General features: G+C 41.8%; 1 protein-coding gene across 1 annotated transcript in view; it reads left to right on the top strand.

Annotated features, from left to right (window-relative positions):
* Positions 1 to 22,404, top strand: part of slc24a3 (solute carrier family 24 member 3) — a 40,821-nt gene extending 18,417 nt beyond the window's left edge. Inside the window, exons 3-17 of the mRNA XM_028006001.1 lie at positions 10,693 to 10,769; positions 12,440 to 12,514; positions 12,617 to 12,701; positions 12,806 to 12,909; positions 13,191 to 13,265; positions 13,431 to 13,456; positions 13,561 to 13,614; positions 14,007 to 14,134; positions 14,857 to 15,017; positions 16,251 to 16,491; positions 16,725 to 16,891; positions 17,070 to 17,184; positions 18,810 to 18,922; positions 20,406 to 20,471; positions 20,565 to 22,404. Coding sequence (XP_027861802.1) covers positions 10,693 to 10,769; positions 12,440 to 12,514; positions 12,617 to 12,701; positions 12,806 to 12,909; positions 13,191 to 13,265; positions 13,431 to 13,456; positions 13,561 to 13,614; positions 14,007 to 14,134; positions 14,857 to 15,017; positions 16,251 to 16,491; positions 16,725 to 16,891; positions 17,070 to 17,184; positions 18,810 to 18,922; positions 20,406 to 20,471; positions 20,565 to 20,714 — 1,637 coding nt within the window. The 3' untranslated portion in view covers positions 20,715 to 22,404. The remainder of the gene's footprint in view (positions 1 to 10,692; positions 10,770 to 12,439; positions 12,515 to 12,616; positions 12,702 to 12,805; positions 12,910 to 13,190; positions 13,266 to 13,430; positions 13,457 to 13,560; positions 13,615 to 14,006; positions 14,135 to 14,856; positions 15,018 to 16,250; positions 16,492 to 16,724; positions 16,892 to 17,069; positions 17,185 to 18,809; positions 18,923 to 20,405; positions 20,472 to 20,564) is intronic.
* Positions 22,405 to 22,720: the final 316 nt, after the last annotated feature.

The following is a 22,720-nucleotide window of genomic DNA, read 5'->3' as shown; positions in this document are numbered from 1 at the left end:
CATCTACAATTTAGATATGCTTGGGAGTTTTTTTTGTGCCAAATAGTCCAGTCTATAAGGATATTTTAGAAACCCAGCAATCACCTACTATGTGGTACCTGTACCTTCTGACCAAAGGTGATGAGGTCATTATTTTGTCTAGCAGACCTGACTCACGTATTGTACTCTCTGTGTCTGTCGATAAGTCTGAAGAAAATTCCTGCTGAAACGGCTTTCAAGTTAAACATTCCTCAATGACAAAAGGTGCAAACATATTGATGAAGTCCAAAGACTACCAAAAGTGAGAACATGGTCCGCATTGACTTGATCTAACAGCTCTTTGAAGCATGGACTACATGTCACCCTTAACACAGAAATTCAACGAGGAAAAACAGAACTCTTATTTCAACGCACCATCTTTTCTTCATTTGCACTGCCAGTTTCACAAGCTTTCCCTTTTAGGAGCATTTTACTTTCACAAATGTGTTTGCAATTAAGCAACAGGCGCACACTCACATGCTGTTAGAGCGTCTGATTATACCTCGAATGTAAAACAGTCTGTCTTCTCACGTTGCTTCATGTTCCCTGAGATCTTATCTCCAGGTTTTATTGCCTGTTGTGTCAGTCGGATACAAGCCATGCGGAAAACGGTGAGAAACGAGTCACAGTTATCTCGTAATATAACAGTCGAATATCACCGTTCAGCTCAAAAAATGAAATAGCATTGTTTGGATTTTTGACACAAAATCAGTGACAGGAGAAATGTATGGAAAACTTTGAAACCCTGAAATCGTAAACCAGAACCAAAAAAAACATTTTAAGTCCTTTGTGATCTTATTCTCAGTCACCAACTTCACTTGTGAAAACCAATATTCTTCAACACAGACAGAAAATAATGTTTTCTGAAAATATTGTATAATCTACAAGATTGTAGTCATAGACTATACAATATTTGAGGGTCTTATATCCTGATTTTAGATTGTATCTGTCTACTTGTTATTTCTTGTGCAATTGTTTTTTTCCCCCCTTTCTTCTTTTAATAGAACTGTGTGAAATGTGCTCTCTCCTGCAAATTGCATAGCAAGGCATTGTTGTTTTTTGTGCTAACTTGTCTTAATGTGAAAATGTTTCCATCCATCCATCCATTTTCTAACACCCTTGTCCCCAGTGGGGTCAGGAGGTGCTGGTGTCTATCTCCAGCTACGTTCCGGGCGAGAGGCGGGTTACACCCTGGACAGGTCACCAGTCTGTCGCAGGGCAACACAGAGACATACAGGACAAACAGCAATGCACACACTCACACCTAGGGAGAATTTAGAGAGACCAATTAACCTGACAGTCATGTTTTTGGACTGTGGGAGGAAGCTGGAGAACCCGGAGAGAACCCACGCATGCACAGGGAGAACATGCAGACTCCATGCAGAAAGAATCGAACCCAGGACCTTCTTGCTGCAAGGCAACAGTGCTGCCAACTGTGCCACTGTGCAGCCTGAAAATGTTTCCTTATATGCTAATTCCTGCATGTGTACACTGCCATGAATTGTGGCAGTGTACACATTGATTAATGTATATTAATGGTTGAATTGATTTGATAGCTCTGCAAAGACAAATAAAATCAAGCAAAACAGATATGTGGTCAGGAAAGAAAGCATCGCCAATCTCCAGATATAAGAGCAGAGAAGTTGTGGGATAAAACCAAGTCCAATGAGTTCGCTGGCACGGAACAAAGTTAAGAGAGTCTATTAGGTTCAGCAGTCCTTGACCATCGCTTCTTGGAACAGCAGACATGGATATTAAAATTTCTCACCATTAATCTGCTCATGTCTTGCACAAAATAATTAGAAAATATAAAAAAAGGGGGTAGCTGCTTACAGTTCAAGGTATCCCCCAGAAAACTTGCTAAACCCGGTGACAGGCAGTCATTCATCCAGCGGCCCGTCGTGTTTTTGAGTTAAAAAATGTTTAAAGTTGACTGGAAAAATTAAAATATCACTTGATAATTATGTGTTATTGAAAGATTGGGAAATTAATACCAGAACATCAACAATTAAGTCTTAAAAACTGCAAACATTTAAAAAAAAAATTTTTTTAAATGCCATGTTTAAGGATTTTTGTCGTTTTCATAAATAAAGTTTGTATTGAATCTGATACAACTGACTAAGTAAAAACCATGTTGACTCTAGTTAGTGTTTTCTGGGCATGCTATCGTTAACTATACAATACTTAACTATAACTATATAACTATAGTTCTTTTTTCTGATCACGGGTTTTCAGAATTCAATTAGTGATGTTGGCCTTATTAACCTGTTGTCTTTTCAATAATATTATGGGAAAAGTAAATGTAAAAAAAAATTCTATTATATTGTTTTCCATCAGTTCTGCACATCCACTCAGAGGTAATCTGAACCTTCTTGCCATGATTATTTTTTGCTCACTTCAGGCAAGTTGTCTGAAAACTGTTCAGCAGAAGTCATAAATATGCAGACATTTATAACTGCATAATATCTTGCATGCAACCATGCTTTTCAAATAAAAACAGTAGATAATAAACGATGTGGTATTTTTAATGTAAGCCTTTAGCATGTCTCAGGAGCGTCTTGCGGTGAACAATAACCTTATTTGACCCAACAAACCTGTAGCAACGGTGACACGTGGCAAAAGAACAGATTACTGCGGTTCCTTCAGTCCTTTGGTTCTTTTCGAAGTTTAATCTGTTGTTAATGAATACAGGGCGGCATTTATTCAGCCCCGATGTTGCTTGTTGTCTAAGATGAACTCAGGGTAAGCCTTTCGCCATACTTTTGCTTTCTTCCTCTGTTTCCTGCTGACGATGGCTGACGTGTCTGGTAATGCCACCCACAAACTTGTAAGCACTTGTGGCAGAATATAAATACAACCACATGCTGCAGTACGTGTACAGAGAGTGTAGCTGCATGCCTTTTTATGCACTGAACCTTCAATGACTAGCAGGCGTAAGGCCACAGGATCGAGAATCTCAAACTTACATCATGTTTCTCCCTCCGACTAGCTGCTGTTTACGTGTACATGCGGTGCACCCACTGTTTCAGTCTTCGGCTGCTCAGTTCAGAAGTACGCAAGAGCGTAATGTGTGCATTAAATAATGTTTTCAGCATTAAATAATGCTTCAGAGATTAAGCATCAACATCTACAGGCCGTGGAGTGCATTAAGGAATATCTGTGGGAATAAATAAGTTACTGCTGGCATTGGTGCTGAAAAAGTGGGATGTGGGATTATAGTAACATAATTCAACAGTAACGTTGCACTTAAGCACTTTGCACGTGTGCACTTAAAAATAATGTGGCAGTAGTGGGCTTTTATTTTTATTTTAGCTGTGACTGCTAATGTGTTAATCATTAACATAAAATGAATACTTAAACCACAAAATGTATTAACATTTGCATTGATAGAGCCATTATCATAATGATATAATACTGAGCTCAACGGACTGTCTCTGCAATAGATTAAAGATATCTCAGGATGTGTGGGTTGTGCAGGGATGTTGCGATTTTTTTAAACCCTAGACCAGCGGTGCCCAAAGTCGGTCCTGCATGTTTTAGTTCTCTCTCTGGTGGTAGTAACAACCTTTTCAGCTTTTCAATGTTCTTTTTAGGGCTTCTAATGAGCCATCACTGATCCAGGTGCGTTAAACCAGGGAGAGAACTAAGACATGCAGGATGCCGGCCCTCCAGGACCGACTCTGGCCACCCCTGCCCTAGACCTGTACAAGTCCTGGATGGAGGGAAGGTCAGCCCCCCAGCTCTGCAGACCTGATTGTTCATTGGAGTCTGTTTTGTGGATGAGCCAAACCATACAGTGATGGAAGAACACAGGGCAGACATGCGATGTCCTTCAGATTCTTCAACTAATTAAGGCACGATTGGTTCTCCACAATTCTTTTGGACTGGAATGTGTTGTAGGTAACAGCAGCAACTCCATTCGCTCCTCAGCACTTTTCACTTTATTTATTTTACTTACCTTTGTTTTAACTATGTATGGGTACAGCAGGTTGATAGATCTCAATTACTTTATTTCTCATTTGATTCTGAATTTCTTTGGATCTCATCATAATGTCTGGCTGTTGAGGATCTTTTGGTGTACTTCAGTCAGGTAGCTGCTATTTAAGAGTTGTCTTGATTGAGAACAGGTGTGGCTACAGACAGTGAGCTCAGGTGTGACAAACCACAGTTAAGTTATTTTTTTCATACTGGGCAGATGTGGATGTACAGTATATGTGTGTGTGTAATATTTAAATAACTCTTTGATGTTCTGAAACACTCAAGTGTTTTTACAAATGTAAAAATATTAGGAAGGGGGCAAACTCTTTTCACACCACTTCAGTAACTGAATCCATCATTATCGTTTTTTGCCATTTATGCAAAACCTTTAGCTTTTTTGCCCCATCTCCCTTTCTTTCATATTATGTGGATAATGAGTTTCCTCATGGCCTGGGGGTTGTTTTGATCACATATTTTTTTGGTTTTCAATCTCATAACACATTTGTGGAGGAACTGCTGCCTCATACTTATCCACAAACATTGCGAAATATCAGTTTTTTGTCGAATCGATCAAATAAATTTCCTTCAACATCCCACTGACCTTTAAAACAAGAATAGCACAGAGAAAATTAAATAATATCCACAGTACAGAGACTGCAGAAAATGAAAGACAAGACCTGTGAGCATCACAAGGAAGAAAGTTGCTGATAGATGCGTGTATCTCACCAACACAAAAGGTGCTTTGTCATTTCTGGAGAAAAAGGCCATATGTCGTGTTTCCTGCAGCACAGCAATGTGCTCAGATCCCGTTAATGATGTATAGCATTTTGAGGATTTTCTCTCTCCTTTCGTGAAGCTCTCTGTCTCTGTTAGGAGCACACTACGATTATGTAATGCTGGGGGTATTATATAAGCGCCAGGGGTGGTAGCAGTGTAGCTTGAGTGTGGAGTAACGAGAGGCTCCACTCAGGTCTGTCTTACAGGCTCAGCACAGGGATTTTAGAACTGACTGTGTTAATTGCTAAATCATCTCCTCACACTGACACTGTACACAGAAACTAAACGAAGTCAGCGATTTACAGCACTGACCTCGTTACAAAATGCCCAGAAGATGCTTTGGGGATTGAATACACATCGTCACTTCTTGTTCTGATGTTGTTGTCTTTAAAAACAGTTCCTAACACTCTTTCTTTTACAAGCAGCTCCAATAGTTATATGTGAAGACAAAAATGTCTGAAATTGAAACTATTGTTATCCTGTTCTGTATGTCTGATGCTGACTTTTTCACATTCATTCAGCTTATATCTTACCTTGCAAAAGGATTGTAAATATTGAGATTACTTTGGCTGTTGAGACAAGTTTAGAGTTTCTCCCAGTGTATTATAAGCCTGTTGGGTGCCAGGCTTAACCTCCTACCATTCCCCCTAAGCTAAACATTGCTTGTTTTTAATTTAAATGGGCTTTTTATACACCTGTAACCAATAGCTGTATGCGTTTTTGCTGCTCTTTGCTCTGCGGCTCACTTCACTGGCGGAGTGCAGACATTCTTGAAAGACAGCTTTATAGTTGATGCATTGTACAGGCCATGAAACTGGTGGCGCGCACCAATCACACCATTGGTGCCTAGGCGCATTACGTGCCTCACGTGCTGTCAGAGCTACATCAGTTTACCTCTTTTTAGGAGAATAATGTAATGACTTTGCTCACCACAATGTGATTTACTTAACCTGAAACAGATAGCTAGTTCAGCTTTTTGCTTCTATGTGTAAGTTAGAAGCAAAAAGTTAGAAGCATCCATTGCTTCTATGTGTATCAGCAATGGATGGATGGATGGATGGATCCATCCATCCATCCATTTTCTGTTCACCCTTGTCCCTAATGGGGTCGGGAGGGTTGCTGGTGTCTATCTCCAGCTAACATTCCGGGCGAGAGGCGGGTTACACCCTGGACAGGTCGCCAGTCTGTCGCAGGGCAACACAGAGACATACAGGACAAACAACCATGCACACACTCACACCTAGGGAGAATTTAGAGAGACCAATTAACCTGACAGTCATATTTTTGGACTGTGGGAGGAAGCCGGAGTACCCGGAGAGAACTCACACACGCACAGGGAGAACATGCAAACTCATGCAGAAAGACCCCGGGCCGGGAATAGAACCCAGGACCTTCTTGCTGCAAGGCAACAGTGCTACCAACTGCGCCACTGTGTATCTATGTGTATCACTTCTCAAAAGTAGGCACACAGATGTGTGTGGTCATTGTGATGAGCAGGAGGCAAAAATACTATGGCATGTCATTGCTTGTCAAATATTGGACACATTTAAGAATAAAAAAATATAATTCAAAAAAGATTAGGAATATCCTCCAGCAATGCCAATCTTGAGCTGCATGATTAGCGAATAATTCCAGTGCACCTTCACTTTATGGCAGCAAGTCATTTTGTTTTCATGCTCTGCAGGAGAGCGTCTGTAGAGCCCAGAAACGGTGATGCATATAACGTATTTTATCTGCTGCATGTTCCACAAGTTGTGTGGGCAAAAGATGTCTGCTTGGAACAGATTACTGCCGCTGGACTGTTGTGCAACTGAACCAAAAATAAATAAATGAATAAAACTTAAATATTGGGCCACATTGAACCTTGAGCAAATCTGAACATTAACAGCCACCAAAGGCAAAAAAAAACCCATAACAGAATCAAAGGAATATTGTAAATAAAACAAATAGAAATAAATGTCCTCTGCAGATATGAGGTTTTTTTTTTTTTGACACAGTGCAGTGTGAAAGCAAACCGCACCAGCTGAGAATGTAATAAATGCAGCAATTTTGCTCCTCAATAGAACCGAGTCTGCCGGACTATCAGGTGTGAAGACGCCGTTAATGTCCTCCATCATTTCTGGTTTAAATACCAATAAGTGTGTCTCACTCTGTGTGCATGTGCTGAAAGATGTTCAGATGGTATAAACAGAAGAAGCTAAGGAGTTTAGCCTTATGTCTGTATATTATATTGTTGTTAAAGGTATTAATAAATTAATTTCATACATTTTTTTCAATATATGTATATATATTCTGTTAAGTAAGTTCTGTGTGTTATTGTTATGGTATTATAAGCCTGGCGGACCACCAGGCTTTACTTGTGCCCCCACCAGGCTAAGCACTGCTTATTTATTTAAGTCTTTTTAAAATGTTTGCATTTTTTAAGGCCTTATAGTTGGTGTTCAGGTATTAACCTCCCAATCTTTCAATAACACATAATTATCAAGTGATATTTCTGATTCAGTTCAGAGATAATGCACAAGGAGTTGAACTTGGACACAAAAGGATTTGCAAATCAAAGAAGGGAAAAAGTCTAACCCAAACATAAGAGAACAAACTAAAATGCACAGGGGACAAAACATGGAAAATAGGAAAGAAACAAAGGAATGAACCTGCATATCAACTAGTGATGATAACCATAGTGAATTGAATAGAAAATGGCAAGACCTAAATGGCAGTAATAAACCCAGAAAACAAGCAGCAGAAAACTAAAACAGTTGTTGACCGGTGTGAAAGGAGCAGCACTGACTGTTTTACTGTTTGCACGTATCGGCAGAGTAATGGATCACGTCGCTGGTTTAAATGTGGTGCTTGAGTGCCGTAAAAAAAAAAAGAAAGATGAGTATATCAAGCCCAGTCCTGACTCGGTGACTAAAAGAGATAAATGCATGCCAGAGGTCTTCCTTTCCTTTCACATTTCTTCTCTCTCCTTCCTTTCATCACTTGTTCCTTGGCAGCGCTACATTATGTCAGGCTGCAAACCTTCCCCCTTTCTGCCTCTCCTCTCTCTCTCTCTGTGCTCCTGTCACTTTGAATGAGCAGACGGCCTCGTGTTGTGTTCGGGCCACACAGGGCACGCTGAGGCTCCAGCCGCCTGACTCACGAGCTCTCGGCTACAGGGAAGGGAGAATGTCACTGCGCATCGAGTTGCCTTCACGTTACACAAGAGCACAAGCTCAGCTCACAGACACACAGCGGAGGAAGAGCACACAGAGCCTCCCGGTGCAGAGTGAGCCAAGCAAATCCCAAACACACACACACATAGCGACAGTGGGCTGATGCTATTTTTAACTGCCTACTCCGATGCACGCTCATGTTCAACAGGAAAACACACATGATGACACGGAGATGCAGCACATTTCTGCTTGTTGTGATTGGCTGCTGATACCAGGCGGGAATGGACGCGTCACGTAATAAAAATGTTTGTTGAAAAGGTATCCGCGATTGGGAGCACCTGCTAATGTATAAGAAGCCAACGGCAAACATCTCCAACACGTCTTATGAGTTCGGTGTTATGACCTGATGACATCGGATAAATGAAGTTCTTGTCCTGATCCAGTTCAAGGTTTCCCCCAGAAAACCTGCTAAGCCCGGGGGTTGGGCGCTACGGCAGTCATTCATTCAGCGCCCCACCATGTTTTTGAGTTAAAAAATGGTTAAAGTTGATGGGAAATTTGAAAAGATCACTTGATAATTATGTGTTATTTGAAGATTAATGCTTAAATACTGTATTATAAAATGCAAACATAAAAAAACTCAAATAAATGAGCAAAGCTTAGCCTGGTGGGGGGACAAGTAAAGCCTGGTGACCCGCCAGGCTTATAATACACCGGGGGAAACCCTGCAGTGTTTATGTTCCTGGAGCTTTCTGCAACAGCATGCAAATGTTCCAGAAGTGTGAATGTCGTCATATGAAAACATTTACTGTTGCACAGAGACTCTGTACGTACATCAGTCTGCAGAGGGACTCGGATATTTTACATGACGGTTTGAAAGTTGACTGAATCCAGCTGTTACTCTTCCACCCCTTGCATTGATCTAAATTCTTGTATTTCTCAAAACTACTGGGCGAGGAGGAGGATCAATTCATCTTTCAATCAGATTTATTGATCAATCCCTGGCCAATTAATAGCTGCAGTTCTTTTTGAGCCATATCCAAACCTTGTTTTTTTTTCCCCCACACAAAATTTCTATGGTGCTAAATTGTGTCCGTAAAGTTTGTTCAAAAGAAAAATAATTTGAAACTAAAAAAAACGTTTTGAAACTGAAAAAATAACACACTTCACTGATGTAACCTGCTTATGTCAGCATACCACACAAATATCAGTGGAAAAAAAATATATTGACAAATTTGCGCTGCATTTTCAGTTCGTGTTTCTCATTCCTCATGCTCTCAGGAACACAGAGGAGCCGCTAGACCACAGTTTCTGATAGCTCTGCTAAGCATGGCCTCCTCTTCTAATATGAGCAATAGTGACAACATAAAGGCTGGTTGTCATTTTATCACTCAGGGAAACAGAGAAAGAAAACAGACACATTCAATATGTAAACCCAAGTGAATGTGTTTCTGTTGGAAATGTGCTACATAAATAAACTTGACATTGACCTCCAGGAGAAGTTTGTTTCCTTAACAACATTTTTGTAGCTATGCCCTGATTTCCACTTCTAAATAACCTTTTTCTCTGATTTGCCTGGAGTATTCTTTTTTTTTTCTTCATGCTGTAAGCCAGGAATACTGATTAACCAGTGAATGGACCTTCTATCTTTATACTTACTGCACGCTGCTGATCTCCTTTCCATTTATTGTGAGGCTACTGGCACCACTTGACTGGACCTCTGTTGAATTAGTTCAGTCACTTTGAAGGGGGGTTGAATATTTACGCAATTTCTTGAGGTAAATATTGTATGTAATTGTCATTATTTTGTTGAACTCTTTTTTTTCTTTGACGTTGAAGAGTTTTTGCCATTAATTTTTTCAAAAAAGCCAAATATAAATATTTTTATAGGCGTTGCGCGTGTTTGACAGAAGTAGAGTGAACGTTGTCATAGGTGGCTGAATGGAAGTTTTTATTATTGTTATTATTTAAGCACAACCCATCAGGTTAAATTGATCAATATAGTTATCTTAAACTTCTATAGTTTACATACGATCTGTGTCTGGTTATTCAGATGTTTTTCAAACATTTAATTTATTTTAACGTGTGATTTAATGCTGATGCCATGTGTATGGTAGCTGAACAGACTCTGCTACAACTAGGTGCAACACCGCATCGCTTGTTGAAGCTGTTTGTCATGGAAACTAAGCTAATTTGTTTATTGTGTAATGCGGTAACAAGTCAGACTTGTAAAATTACTGAAGGTCATCAGCATAAATTGTTATTTATCGTCGTCGTCAGAGAGGCCGTTCTGTGAGCGAGGCTTACCCAGCCGTTTAGGACTCTTACCACCAAAGATCACCAACAGATATGAAGCAGAAGTCAGAATTGTTGGGAACTATGTGGGACCAGGACATCTGTTGTGTCTGATATCTGTTTTGTTTTTTACAGCCATGTCAGCTTCCACAGCTGTTTTTTCTTCTTCTCTCCTTCTCTTTCTTCGTTTTCTTCTCTGCCTCTGTTTAGAATTACAATCTACAAGTAAAATGATCAAATCAGTGCTAACCTTTCCCTCACGTTTTGTTTTTTTTGTCTCATGAAAGTGAAAGTGGCTCCAGACATTTTCCTGTTGTAATCTTTTCCCTGAAAATTACTGTGGTGTTTCTGTTCACTGAAACGTTCCCAACCAGTTGACTGTTTATCCCTTTTCCCTGACGTGTACAGTAACTCCTTACTGTAAAACTCCTGAATACTTCAGCTTTCTTTTGTTTTTGTGTCATTGCAGCGATCCATGAGTTCCCCAGAGATTATTTCACCAACCAGGAGCGCACAGAGGGAGCCGTGGGCCTCCATGTTCTGTGTGTAAGTGTCATCTGCAGCATTCTGCTTTAGCACCAAGTGCGTTTCCTTTACTACAGTCCTGGCATTTCCAAAGAAGTTCCCGTATTTAAATGAACAACACGGTGAAAAAGCGTCTGCTTGTTTAAGAACCCAGGGCCTCCAGAGGTTTAGAAAATACCAGACGGATTCAGTTTTACATGACATGTTGACTGGGAGCAGAATGTAGACAAGGTGCTAATGTAGTGGAAGAAGCTCACCTCATATTTACAGAGGCTGCAATATTCATACACCTGGAACATTTTGTCCTCTCACAGCTTCGAGCTTCAACAGATTGTACTGGGATTTTATGCGACAGAGCAACATGAAGCACAGTGCGTCGTAGCAAAGTGCACGAAAACTGACGCGTCACATTCAGGCTATTTTATGAATAACAATTCTACAAAAGTGTCATGTCCCAGATTCAGATTCAGATTTATTCACGTCCCAAATGGGCAATTGATGTTGCAGCAGGTATAAAAACTGAAAGACAAGGTATCAAAGTTAAGAAATAAAAATCAATAAAGCATACCAAGGAAGATATCAAATATAAATCAATACATAATGTGAAGTGTACAGCAGTGTATGTCATTGTGGGCCGACAGTTGCTACGAACACCAACAATCATATGCGACGCCCCCTACCTCGACCCGCATTACCCAGAGAAATTGCTGTAGGAACAAAAGAGTGCAGGTATACAACACAAGTCTGTGTTAGTTTGTCACGTCAGATAAATAGTGCAAGGCTGAACGTGAAGGTATTACACTGAGCAGGACCCCCTACCTCTTCTGTTCATCCCGAGACATGAGTGAGCCCAAGTTCTCACCTGAAGGAATGTAAATATTACCGTCTGCATTTATCCAAAACGTCTTACACAGATTACGTTTAAGGCATCAACTAAACTGCTGCCTGTGCTCATACAGGAAGTGGTTTTTGAAGGAGAAGGAGGATATTACTCTAGGGGTTATTCAAACGTAAGGTTTTATAGTTTACGCGCAACAATAAAGAGCTTTTGTATTTCAACTCCTGGGGTGAAATTATGGAAGTCAAATGAGGAGTTAAAACAAAGTCAAAATTGAATACAATTTAAAAGGAAATATAAGGAGACAGAAATATGGGTGAGAGTTAACACTAGCGTGTAAATTGAGGCTAACACATATGTTAGCCTCATATGGGTATGGATGTATGGATGTACAGTATATATTTAGACATATGTAAACCCATACATATTTTATCTGGAAAAATTAATTTTCTAGATAAAATGGAAAATGAATTAACCTATGTCTTTTTTTATTTATTATGTAATAATGGAGGGTCCATCTGAACATATTGTATGAGTTTATGAGGTAGGAGTTCATAAGTTTCTTACTTCTTCTTTCTCCTTTTCGAGCGTGTTAAGATGAATGTGGTACAAAACTGTGTGTCTTTTGCCTTCCTTGTTCATGTGAGTGATTTTATACTTCTGTCATGTTCGAAATAAGTAATAAAAACAAATAAACAAAAGCAAATGATAAAAGATATGCATGCCTGGTTTGCAGTAGTGCAGCGTTAGCAAACCGCTAACCACTTTAATCAGATGAAGTTGAGCACAGATTGTCTTTCTGCAGGTGCTTTAGTGGAGTGAGTGTATTCATTGTGTATCCTGCTCTCTGTAGGCAGTCTACATGTTTTATGCCCTGGCATTGGTCTGTGATGACTACTTTGTCCCCTCACTAGAGAAGATTTGTGAGGTAAGAAGTCAACGCCGGTCACTCTTGCACCTCTGCTGTTTCCTGGGGCTCGGGTTCCCGTGGAGAAAATCCTCTCTCTCTCTTCTTCTCCTGTCCAAACAGCGTCTTCAGCTGAGTGAGGACGTGGCAGGAGCCACCTTCATGGCAGCTGGCAGCTCAGCTCCTGAACTCTTCACGTCAGTCATTGGTGCGTAGCTTTTTGAACTTTAAACTGACCCTAAAAGTCTTCGTCCGTAAGGTGGCCTCTGTAATCCCTCTGACACATACGCAGCCGTTTGTTCTGTCGTGCAGGAGTGTTCATCACCAAAGGCGACGTTGGCGTGGGCACAATTGTGGGCTCTGCTGTCTTCAACATTCTCTGCATTATTGGAGTGTGTGGCATATTCGCTTTGCAGGTACAAGTCAAAACACATACACACACACACACACACACGCACAGAGCTATGCATGGCTTTCATGCATTGTTGTCACTGAGAAGTTCTTCATAAAACAATAAATAAAGTTTATTAGGTGACAGACATGATGATCTGGGTTTGATTATTTATCTGTTTTAACTCCTGAAATTAATTTGTCCATTTGTTGGAGTCGTTCACTGAGGGAAAAAAAAAACATCTATATGTGGACCTTTTTTGTCACCACAGCATTTAATCATAATCCTCCTGTCACTGTGTCTCAGACCATCCGTCTGTCCCGCTGGCCTCTGCTCAGAGACTCGGTCTACTACACACTCTCTATCTCTGCCCTTATAGTGGTAAGTGCTGATGGTATTCTCTACCAAAGTACCAGTTTGTTGGATGGGAAAATATTACTATCAAATATCATAAATCACATCAGCGATAGCTTTCCTTTAAGATCAGATTACCAGAGTCCACATCACGTGTAATGCTTTGCTTCTCGTCTCTCTTTCATGCAAAAGTTTATATATGATGAAAAGGTGGTTTGGTAAGTCATGGACTTTTGATATTTACCACAAATGTGGTAGAATTCCAATTTTTTGTTTTGCTAACCAGGGTAAAACACGGTTGACTGATATTTTTAATCTTTAGGTGGGAAGCTCTGACACTGATTCTGATGTATTTCGTCTACATTTTGATCATGAGGTAAGTTTAAGACTCAACCACTCATTTTTAAGAAACTTTATTGTTTTGTGTATTCTTTATGTCATTCATGGTCAGGAGATACTTTTTCCTCCTCATCACATCCATTCTGTACATTCAGTGAAAATCAAAACCAAGGGTTTGGACATCAGGACCCTTAACAGTAACAGTGAACATGTTTCTATAACACTACATCCCCGATACAGGGGTGTGAAAAACTGTTTGCTCCCATCATGAGTTATTTTCTTTGTATATTTGTAACACTTTGTATAGCCAAAGTAAATAACTGAAAGCTAAAACACACAACGCATCCAGCTAATCTGATCGTAGAGATAAACAGGAGACATGTTGCAGGTCCACAGAGTACATGAAGGTGATCTGACTTCCTGTTGCAGGTTGAACTGCTATATTGTTCGTTTCCTTGAGAGACAGAAGAAGAATCCATCTGGTTTAAGTAATGGAGCTGCTTCTAACACTGAACTAGATGATGGCTATGATGCTACAGCTGTCCTGCTGAAGAAAGGTACAAATTTTATTTGATTATCACTTCACAGCAAGTTGTTCAGAATGATTGCTGTCCACCTCTGGTCAATGTTCTGCACAGAGACGGTCGCCTTTAAACTCTGGACAAAGACTTCTTGTTGCTCAGCCGACTTGTGTCTGTAGAGGAGACTGGTTCTTCTGACCAGATGGGTCCACTAACGGACCCTAACTCTACGTCTGATTGGTTTGGATCCTGATCATCAAACGTGTAGGCAGCATGTATCTGATTCCTGACCACAGCAGATGGGGACTGTGGCCCGCAGCTCTCACGTCTGTCCCGTCCAAACGTTCAGAATGTTCAAAGTTTATTTCCTCTTTGGTTCTGGATTAAGATGTAGGATCTGTCTTCTGAAGCGATAGAGTAACTGTTGTTTACACACTGAGTGGACAGATACTTGCTGTTCCAGACTATGAGCAACTCCAGGAGGTCAAATAACAATCCAGCTGAATTAACCAGAAAGCAGTTAAGGCCGATGGAGCCACTCCAAGTATGTGGCATGCCGAAATAAGTGAATCTACATCAGTAGAGCGCGCATGAGAGTAAGTGCAGTCTCATGGCATGACAAGATGCCGCCGTGGCGTTTGCCCACGTTGCCCACCCTCTGTTGTTTATGTGAGACTTTTAGCACAAACAGCTGAATGGTGTCAACATATTCTCTGTTAGTCATGCTGCTGCTGTTGTATGTGTGCGGCTCTTAACAGCAAACCACCACAGCAAGCCATCTGTGCTGATGGTGGACGAGCTGCTCTCTGCGTACCCCCACCAGCTGACCTTTTCCGAGGCTGGCATGAGGATCATGATCACCAGTCACTTCTCTCCGAGAACCCGACTCACCATGGCCTCACGGATGCTCATCACTGAGGTGAGGTCAAAGACACAGAAACTCAAATTGCTTTCATCCGGGGTGTGAAGTCTCGCCTCCGGAGGTTTGTAGCTGTGGTAGACATGTGCAGGGGCAGGACAGAGCTTGGGCCAGTTGGGCAGGGGATCCACACTACTGTCTTAGTGCCCATTTCTTGCTGCCTAATCTTTACAACAGCAATAGGGTCCAGAAGTGTGGGACGATGGACCGTACTGGCATGAGAGGATTACCAGACAGTGCTCGCTCCTGCTTTGCTTCATCCTAATTTGCATATGAACTACGGGGGCTTGGGCTATGCTATGGCATTGCTTGTTCCTGGCTGCTGATATGTAGCTCTCAGGAATCTTCCATGCCAGCTGTGGGCTTTGAGGATTGGGAATCAGAGAATAAATGTAGCTGTTCTGCTGTTGGCCTTGAAGGTTTTTTTAGAGAACATTAGAGAACAGCCAATGTCATGAAGACAGGGAACACAGCAGACTAATCAGATCAGCAGATAGGGTTAGATTTAAATTTTTAAAAATGAGTTTGGTGTAATATGGCTGCCTCCACTTAAATTGATAGAAGGAGGGTGTTAAAAAAGGAAGGAGCTAAGAGACCCAAGGTGACTAGATGTGCTGCAGAGAACCACAGCTCAGAAAGGGGGAATATGTTCACAGGACAAATAGTCATGGAATCATCTGACCATATGAATGACCGGCTAGAAGTCATTGTTTTTTTTACCCCTCCAGGGGGTCTTTTGTGGGCTCTAGTGTCCCTTATATGACAGTAGGCTGACAGGAAACGGGGAAGGAGAGGGGGGAAGACATGCGGCAAATGTCGTCAGGTCCGGGAGTCGAACCCGCGACGGCCGCGTCGAGGACTCAAGGCCTCCAAATACGGGTCGCGCTAACCCCTACGCCACCACGGCACGCCCGGCTAGAAGTCATTGTTGAAAGAGATGAGAAATGGTAAATGGCCTGTTCTAGTATTACGCTATACCAAGTTCAGAGGACCCCAAAGCGCTTCACACTAGATTCAATCGTCCCGAACTCACGTGGCCCTCTGACCACCACCAGCTTGCTCAAGGACACAACAGAGATGGTCATTCGTTGTCACCACATACCCTTCAGTAGGGGCTATAGTTGAAGAGTTGTAGTCGCTGAGGCAATTGAACACTTTTTACCAATTAGAATAAAACTCATTAAAAATCCATCTCTATCAGAACTGAGCTTATCCTTACTTCGTGTTGCACAGAGACAGAGACTAATCAACACACGGACTCTGACCAACGGCGAGTCAGACGTCTCTGTCAAAGGAGGCGGTAGACGGGGCATCGAAAATGGGCTGTCCAGGGCAGAGAGGCGCCTCAGCATTCGCCGTGACGATCGAGAGGCGGGCAACGAGACGGAGAACGAAGACAACGAAAACAATGAGAACGATGAAGAGGAAGAGGAAGATGAGAGAGATGGACCTTTTGTGCCCTTCCAGTGCCCAGGTGAGCTCTTGAAGGCAATTCTCCACCTCTGATGTCCCAAAAGCCAATTTAGCAAATCTTAGTCTTTTTTCAGCTGCTAACCACTTTTGATTAAATTGCTGTTATGGATGATGAATGTTAGTATTTATGTTCTTCCACCGATTTTCTCTGACTAATCGCTGTGTGCTGGCCTGTGCAACGTGTCCTTCTAATCTCTGAGCCATCTCGTTCTGTGTCGGCCTGTGTGTCTGCAGCTGGTGTGTTTAACAAGCTGAAGTGGCTGCTGGCCTGGCCTCTGTGCCTGGTGCTGTTCTTTACCGTCCCCAACTGCTCCAAACCTCGCTGGGAGAACTGGTTTATGCTCTCCTTTTTTTTCTCCACCCTTTGGATTGCCTCCTTCTCCTACATCATGGTCTGGATGGTGAGTTGTGTCCTTACTTTGTGTTTCTGACAAACTAAGACAAACCCAGTATTGCCTTCAGTGTTGAGGGTTAATGCACAACCCCCCTCAACACAGTCAGGTTTAGAAGCCGTCTGCACCTGCAGCTCTTGTACGACTTCCGAGGCGTAAGGCACAACCTTCTGTCTCTGTGTGTCAGGTAACGGTGATCGGCTTCACACTCGGAATTCCCGATGTGATCATGGGCATCACCTTCCTGGCAGCTGGCACCAGCGTTCCTGACTGCATGGCGAGTCTGATAGTGGCGCGGCAAGGTAACACATCTGCGAGGCGACCAACGTGCAGAGGCACCAAAAGTCTTGACTAGAGTCCTCTTCTGCCCCTCCCGTTTTGTGTCCTTTTCAATGCATCCAGTACAAACCGTCTTTCAGGAATGGCCGCGCTGTGCCGGTGAAGTGTGCTGCAGCAAAGACCATGCTCTTCAGCATTACTGGTGTATAAAAAAAAAAACTATTTAAAATTGAAACAAGAATCGCTTAGCCTGGCACCAAGGCATTAATCCAGTAGGGGGAAACCCTGCATAGCTGACATATCTGGTTCTGATGTTGAAGTTCCTTCTTTTTTCCAAGTTTAGCTAATTAATGGACTGATACCACCTAGAAAATAGAAACATTTTTTCCTACTTTTAAATCTGGCGTACATTCCTCTGCCTCTACCAGTATAGGGTTGGTTGGACTCCTTAAACCTCTAGAACTACCTTCATTCTTCATGGTATATATTCATTAAGCTGCTCATTAGGATGTAGTGAAGCAGCTGACCAATCTACAGTAACTTTGTGATGCTCTCTTGTTAACATGCCTGTCATTAGTTCATCTGCTCATATTTTGCAGCGTTATTGATAACGAGGTGCTGTGGATTTTTTCCTTTTTATTTTTTACTTTTCTCCTGGCTGATCCCTTGGCATTTCAACATCCTTTTGGCTAATTTATTAATTAATTAAAAGGCTAATGCCTCCTCTGGATTTGATTTTAGGCTTGGGCTCCTTTACACCATAAAGCTCTCCACCTTTTGTTTGTGGCCCATGCAGAAAAATCTGCACCTTCTGGGGAAGAATTATACCTTCATGCCCATATTTGGTCTCGATTTCTGCAGTGGAAACACTCCTTACATAGCATTTTATTACATAGTAATAAATTGCTATGTAACATAAAATGTAATAATAATGCACTTTAAAAATAAATGCACTTTTCTATTATTAATTATTGTACAATTATTTATTTCTTGCCTGATCAGAGAATGTCATTAGCTCTAGGTTGTGTTCAGACGTTTTTTTTTTCTTTCTTTTTGCCCCCTACCCCCATGTACAAGAAGTCCTACCTCAGATTGAAAAGTTAGCTACTCGTCATCAAGTGTCGGAGTGTAAATAGAGACTTCTTTATTCTCCCAGCGTGACAGAATGACGGCCAAACAGCAGAGTCTAAGAGAAGCCTCCGTCAAACAGGTTTGGAGGGCTGCAGATGAATCACATGGAAACAAGCGACCAAGGCGTTTCCTGCCATCTTGGTCCAGGTTGCTAAAAGAAGATGGAGGGAAAACGAGCTGGCAGGAGTCCCATCCTCCCTGCTTTCATCTGTGTTTATTCTCACTCTTGCCATTAAATATTGAAGCGGCTGTGCATGTGTGTGTATGCGTGTGCATAGGTGTCTGAAAGTGAGTGATGTCAGGCAGGGCGACACACAAGCACATTGGGGCTTCCCATGGCTACAAAGAGATTTTTTTTTTTGAAGTACAGACTTGACTTTTGGATATCAGTACCACAGTCAGCATCACTAATCTTATATATGCCCTCCCACCTTTAACTCTTCTGTCTCTCCCCGTTCCCTTCCTTTGTTTCTGCCCTCCTTTCATTCTGTCTATTCTTTTCTGTTGCTGTCTCCAGGTATGGGAGACATGGCCGTGTCCAACTCCATCGGCAGTAATGTGTTTGACATCCTGGTAGGGCTCGGCCTCCCCTGGGCCCTGAAGACACTGGCCATTAATTACGGCTCTGCTGTAAGTCCAGCTATAGACCTCCTAATGATAAAGTTTCTAATATTTACACCACTGTGACTGTCTTAATGTCAACCTTTTGGCCAACTGTCTTTCTTTGAATAGATCCAAATCGTCTGAGAAACTTCATGTATGTTAAAAACGGATCTGTGTATAAGTACTGGAAATAAAGACAAACGACTGAATCTGAATTCAGCTTTTGTCCTTCTAGGATCTCAGTGTCCTTTTTAGTTTCTTCTTTTTGTTCCCATTTCAGCATTCTAATATTTGATGCAGTTGTGATATAGAAAAAAAAAGAGAACAATTTTTGAAAAGAAATATTTCACATGCCTACGGTCTTTGACACATGCCTACGGTCTTTACTCACTGTTGAAAACTCACTTTAATACTTTGGATTACTGATATTGCATGCTTTATCATTTTTAGTGTTTTGTATTTATTTTATTTTAAGGCACATGTGTCAAACACGAGGCCTGGGGCTAAATCTGGTCCACCAAAACATTATGTGACCATCTAGCAGCGTCACACAAGATTGCGATTGACAAGCGCTAAAACCCGCCTCCTGCCTCTGATTGGTTGTTTGTTAGCACTGGGAGAAAGCAGAGGCGCTCAGTTTCTTTCACAGGTTGTCTGTTTCATACCATATTGTCATGACATATTCAAACAAATATGTAAAAAAAAAAACAGTTTTAATAAAAGTTATATGCTGCAGCGTTCCCTGCCGTACAGTGCTTTGGTCAGCCATGGGTTGCTAAAGTACTGTATGAATAAAGCATGCTATGGTTGGTCAGAGTCTCCATGATGAGTAGTCGCCATCAAAGTTCCCATCATTAATGTAGAACCACCCGAAGCAACATATTGTGCTTTTCAATCGAGTTCAAAATTACTTCATCTATCCCAAAGGGAAACTAACGTTTTCGTAACTCGTACCATTCAAAGATCAGGAATGGTAATGTGGACGGTAATGACATGGGCAGGAAGGATCTCCTGTAGTAGTCAGTCTTGCAACAAATGTCAGTGGGCCTCTGACTGAAGACCTTTGCAGTACGACGGTCTCATGACGTTTGAACAGGTCAGCATCCAGGCAGCAGAGACAGCGTTCCTCAGCAACATGTCCTGGGCGACGTTCTCATTTGCTTTTGCCACTCCTCTTTAACCGTCTGTCTGGACGTGTGGTCAGAAAGCTGGGCAGAGCTCGTGACATTGGAGTCAGGGATACGATCTATGCTGTTTATGATCGATGGAAGAGATGGTTGGAACTTCCTCCTTCTCTCTCCACGTCCATGAAGCCTCCTGTTCAGTTCCTCTGGGGTTTGAGGCTGTAGTTCAGGTATCTTTATGCACATAAAAATAGGGTGTACTTTGTTTTTTTGTTTTTTTTTTTGTTTTGTTTCATTCCCACAAACTCTGGAACAGTGACAATACCGAAATGAAATTTGTGCAGGATTAATAGATTAATAACGTGCCTCGTCTCTTTGTTCCACAGATTAAGCTGAACAGCAAAGGGCTCATCTTCTCTGTGGGACTCCTGCTGGCGTCTGTCTTCCTTACGGTGAGTTTGTGTCTCACACGGACTTCTGACTCTTCTTACGTCCAGCGTCTGTGCTCGTGAGCCTCATGTCCCTCTGCTTGCTGCGATGTCCAGGTGCTGGGAGTCCACCTGAACAAGTGGACGCTGGACAAACGTCTGGGACTCACGTGTCTCTTGTTCTACTCCATCTTCCTGTGCTTCTCCTGTCTCATCGAATACAACATCTTCACTTTTGTCAACCTGCCAACGTGTCGGGAAGACTGAGACGCACCAGCATTGCCACACACACACGCACACCAACACACACACACACACAAAGTCCGATTCACAGGTAGTGTTACGGAGGCGATAGGTGGAGTTCGACAGAGGCTCTAAGTCAGAACAGACTTGTTTCTGAGTCTCTTTGTTTGTTGTTTTTGGAGAGGTCCCACTCTGCTCTTTTTTGGGTGCTTGTTTTCCTGCTTGGTGCGATATGGAGCTGCTCTGGTGTTTACTCCCAATCAGACCAGAGTGTGGGACTTTTTCCAGGGGCAGAGATTGGTTAATAACAAGCCCTCACTGTGCTCAACACACACACACACACACACACACCCCTGTATTACTGCATGCTTCTCACATAAACATGTTTTATTTTGAAGCTCCTGTGTTTAGGTGTGACGTTTCCTAGCTGCTAACTCTTCCTCACAGGGTACGCGAGGCCTTGTTGAGGAGAGTAAAAACGATCAAAGCAATGACGAATCCGAGGTGGGCGGAGTCGGCTCAGCACTTCAGCTGCAGAGGAGTTGTTTGGGTTGTTGGAAGTCTCTCGGTAGCAAACAGACCCAGTTATGCACATGTGCACATTATGTCCAGTCAGAGTCACTTTGTTCATGCCTCAAGTGTGTATAGACGTGTGTAGAGACAGTCTTCCTCTTCTGCTTTTAGACGTAAAACTACAGGCAACCAGGGCATTACCTTTTTATGAAGTGACTCACAATTGTAGTGTTGTTGTGGTTTTTTTTTTACTCCTTCTTGAATATACCCTTCTCCTGTATATACCCCCCAGATGATTTATTTATAATTTATTCATGCCACACACGTCTCACATTTCTCTCGAGGTCACAGAAACAAACAGAAGAATAAAACTTAAAACACAAAACAAGCACAACGTCTTCTGAGGGATCGATCTGGAATTCTGCGGGTGGATGTCAGAAATGTCCTATTTGCACTGACCAGCTCCGTGAGGAACATCCTTATAAAAAGAAGAGGATTTTGATTTTTTTTTTTTTTTATTATAATTATCATTATGACTGCTGCTTTTGTCCTCTTAAAGACTCCGAGTTAACAGACTCAATAGAGATGGGTTCAAAGTACTTCCTCTGTGGCAGAATGAGATTGGACCAGGGCTGACCGTTCTGCTCTGGACATGTCTTATTTTGGGAGTTCTTTGTATTTTGTTCTGACAAAGGTCTGGATTTGTCCACTTAAGTTTTGTGATAAGTCAAAATGTCCTACTAGAATTAGAGCATGTACTGTGGTGATTTAATGTAAGCCGTGACGGGCAACGACATCCTTCGAGGCAGTGGCTGATTGTGAGACCAAACATGACTTTCTTACAGATGAGCTTTGGCAACTCCTCCAGTCCAGACAGCTAATCCAACAAAAACAAAGACTGTTTCAGGGTCTAGTTTATCCATCATCAACTAGTGTTTTAATGTACAAATCATTCCAATCACATGTTTCTGTCTGTACATCAGTCAGAAATATGTGTCTGATAGGAGTTTGTCTGTTTATTTTGTTGGGGGTTTTTTGTAAATATTCATTGCTCTGAGTGGGGAAACTGGGTTTGAAACTTATGAAATGCAATAACTATAAGCTTACTACCTTGTCAGGTTGCAGCTTTAAAGACAATGCGAGGTCTAACAATACAGGCTGAGACAAGACAATACATGATTTTGAGTTCACAAGAATCAGACAAGATGTTAGCAATATCCTTGGGAAATTTTGATCCAATTTTCTTTGTTTTCACAAACACAGTAAAAGCTTTTGTGCTTCCTAAAACTCACCCTCAGTTTTAAGTTTCAATGTTAAAGCCAGTCCTGGTGATAAGTCCTTAAACTGAAGACGATACAATGCAGGCCAGACTCACTAGGAACACTATGAAATGACCCTTTAGTTTTACCCCAATAGGAATGTAGGTGCAGATGCTAACGTTAGCTTTGTTAGCAGCTAGCAGTTAGCCAGTTGTTGGCGTCCTCTTCAGTGTTTTCTGTAACTGTGTGTTGTCAGCT

Source organism: Xiphophorus couchianus, chromosome 22 (assembly GCF_001444195.1).
Source record: "Xiphophorus couchianus chromosome 22, X_couchianus-1.0, whole genome shotgun sequence".
In the NCBI taxonomy this organism is placed as follows: Eukaryota; Metazoa; Chordata; class Actinopteri; order Cyprinodontiformes; family Poeciliidae; genus Xiphophorus; species Xiphophorus couchianus.
This window is presented reverse-complemented; position numbering and strand designations above follow the sequence as displayed.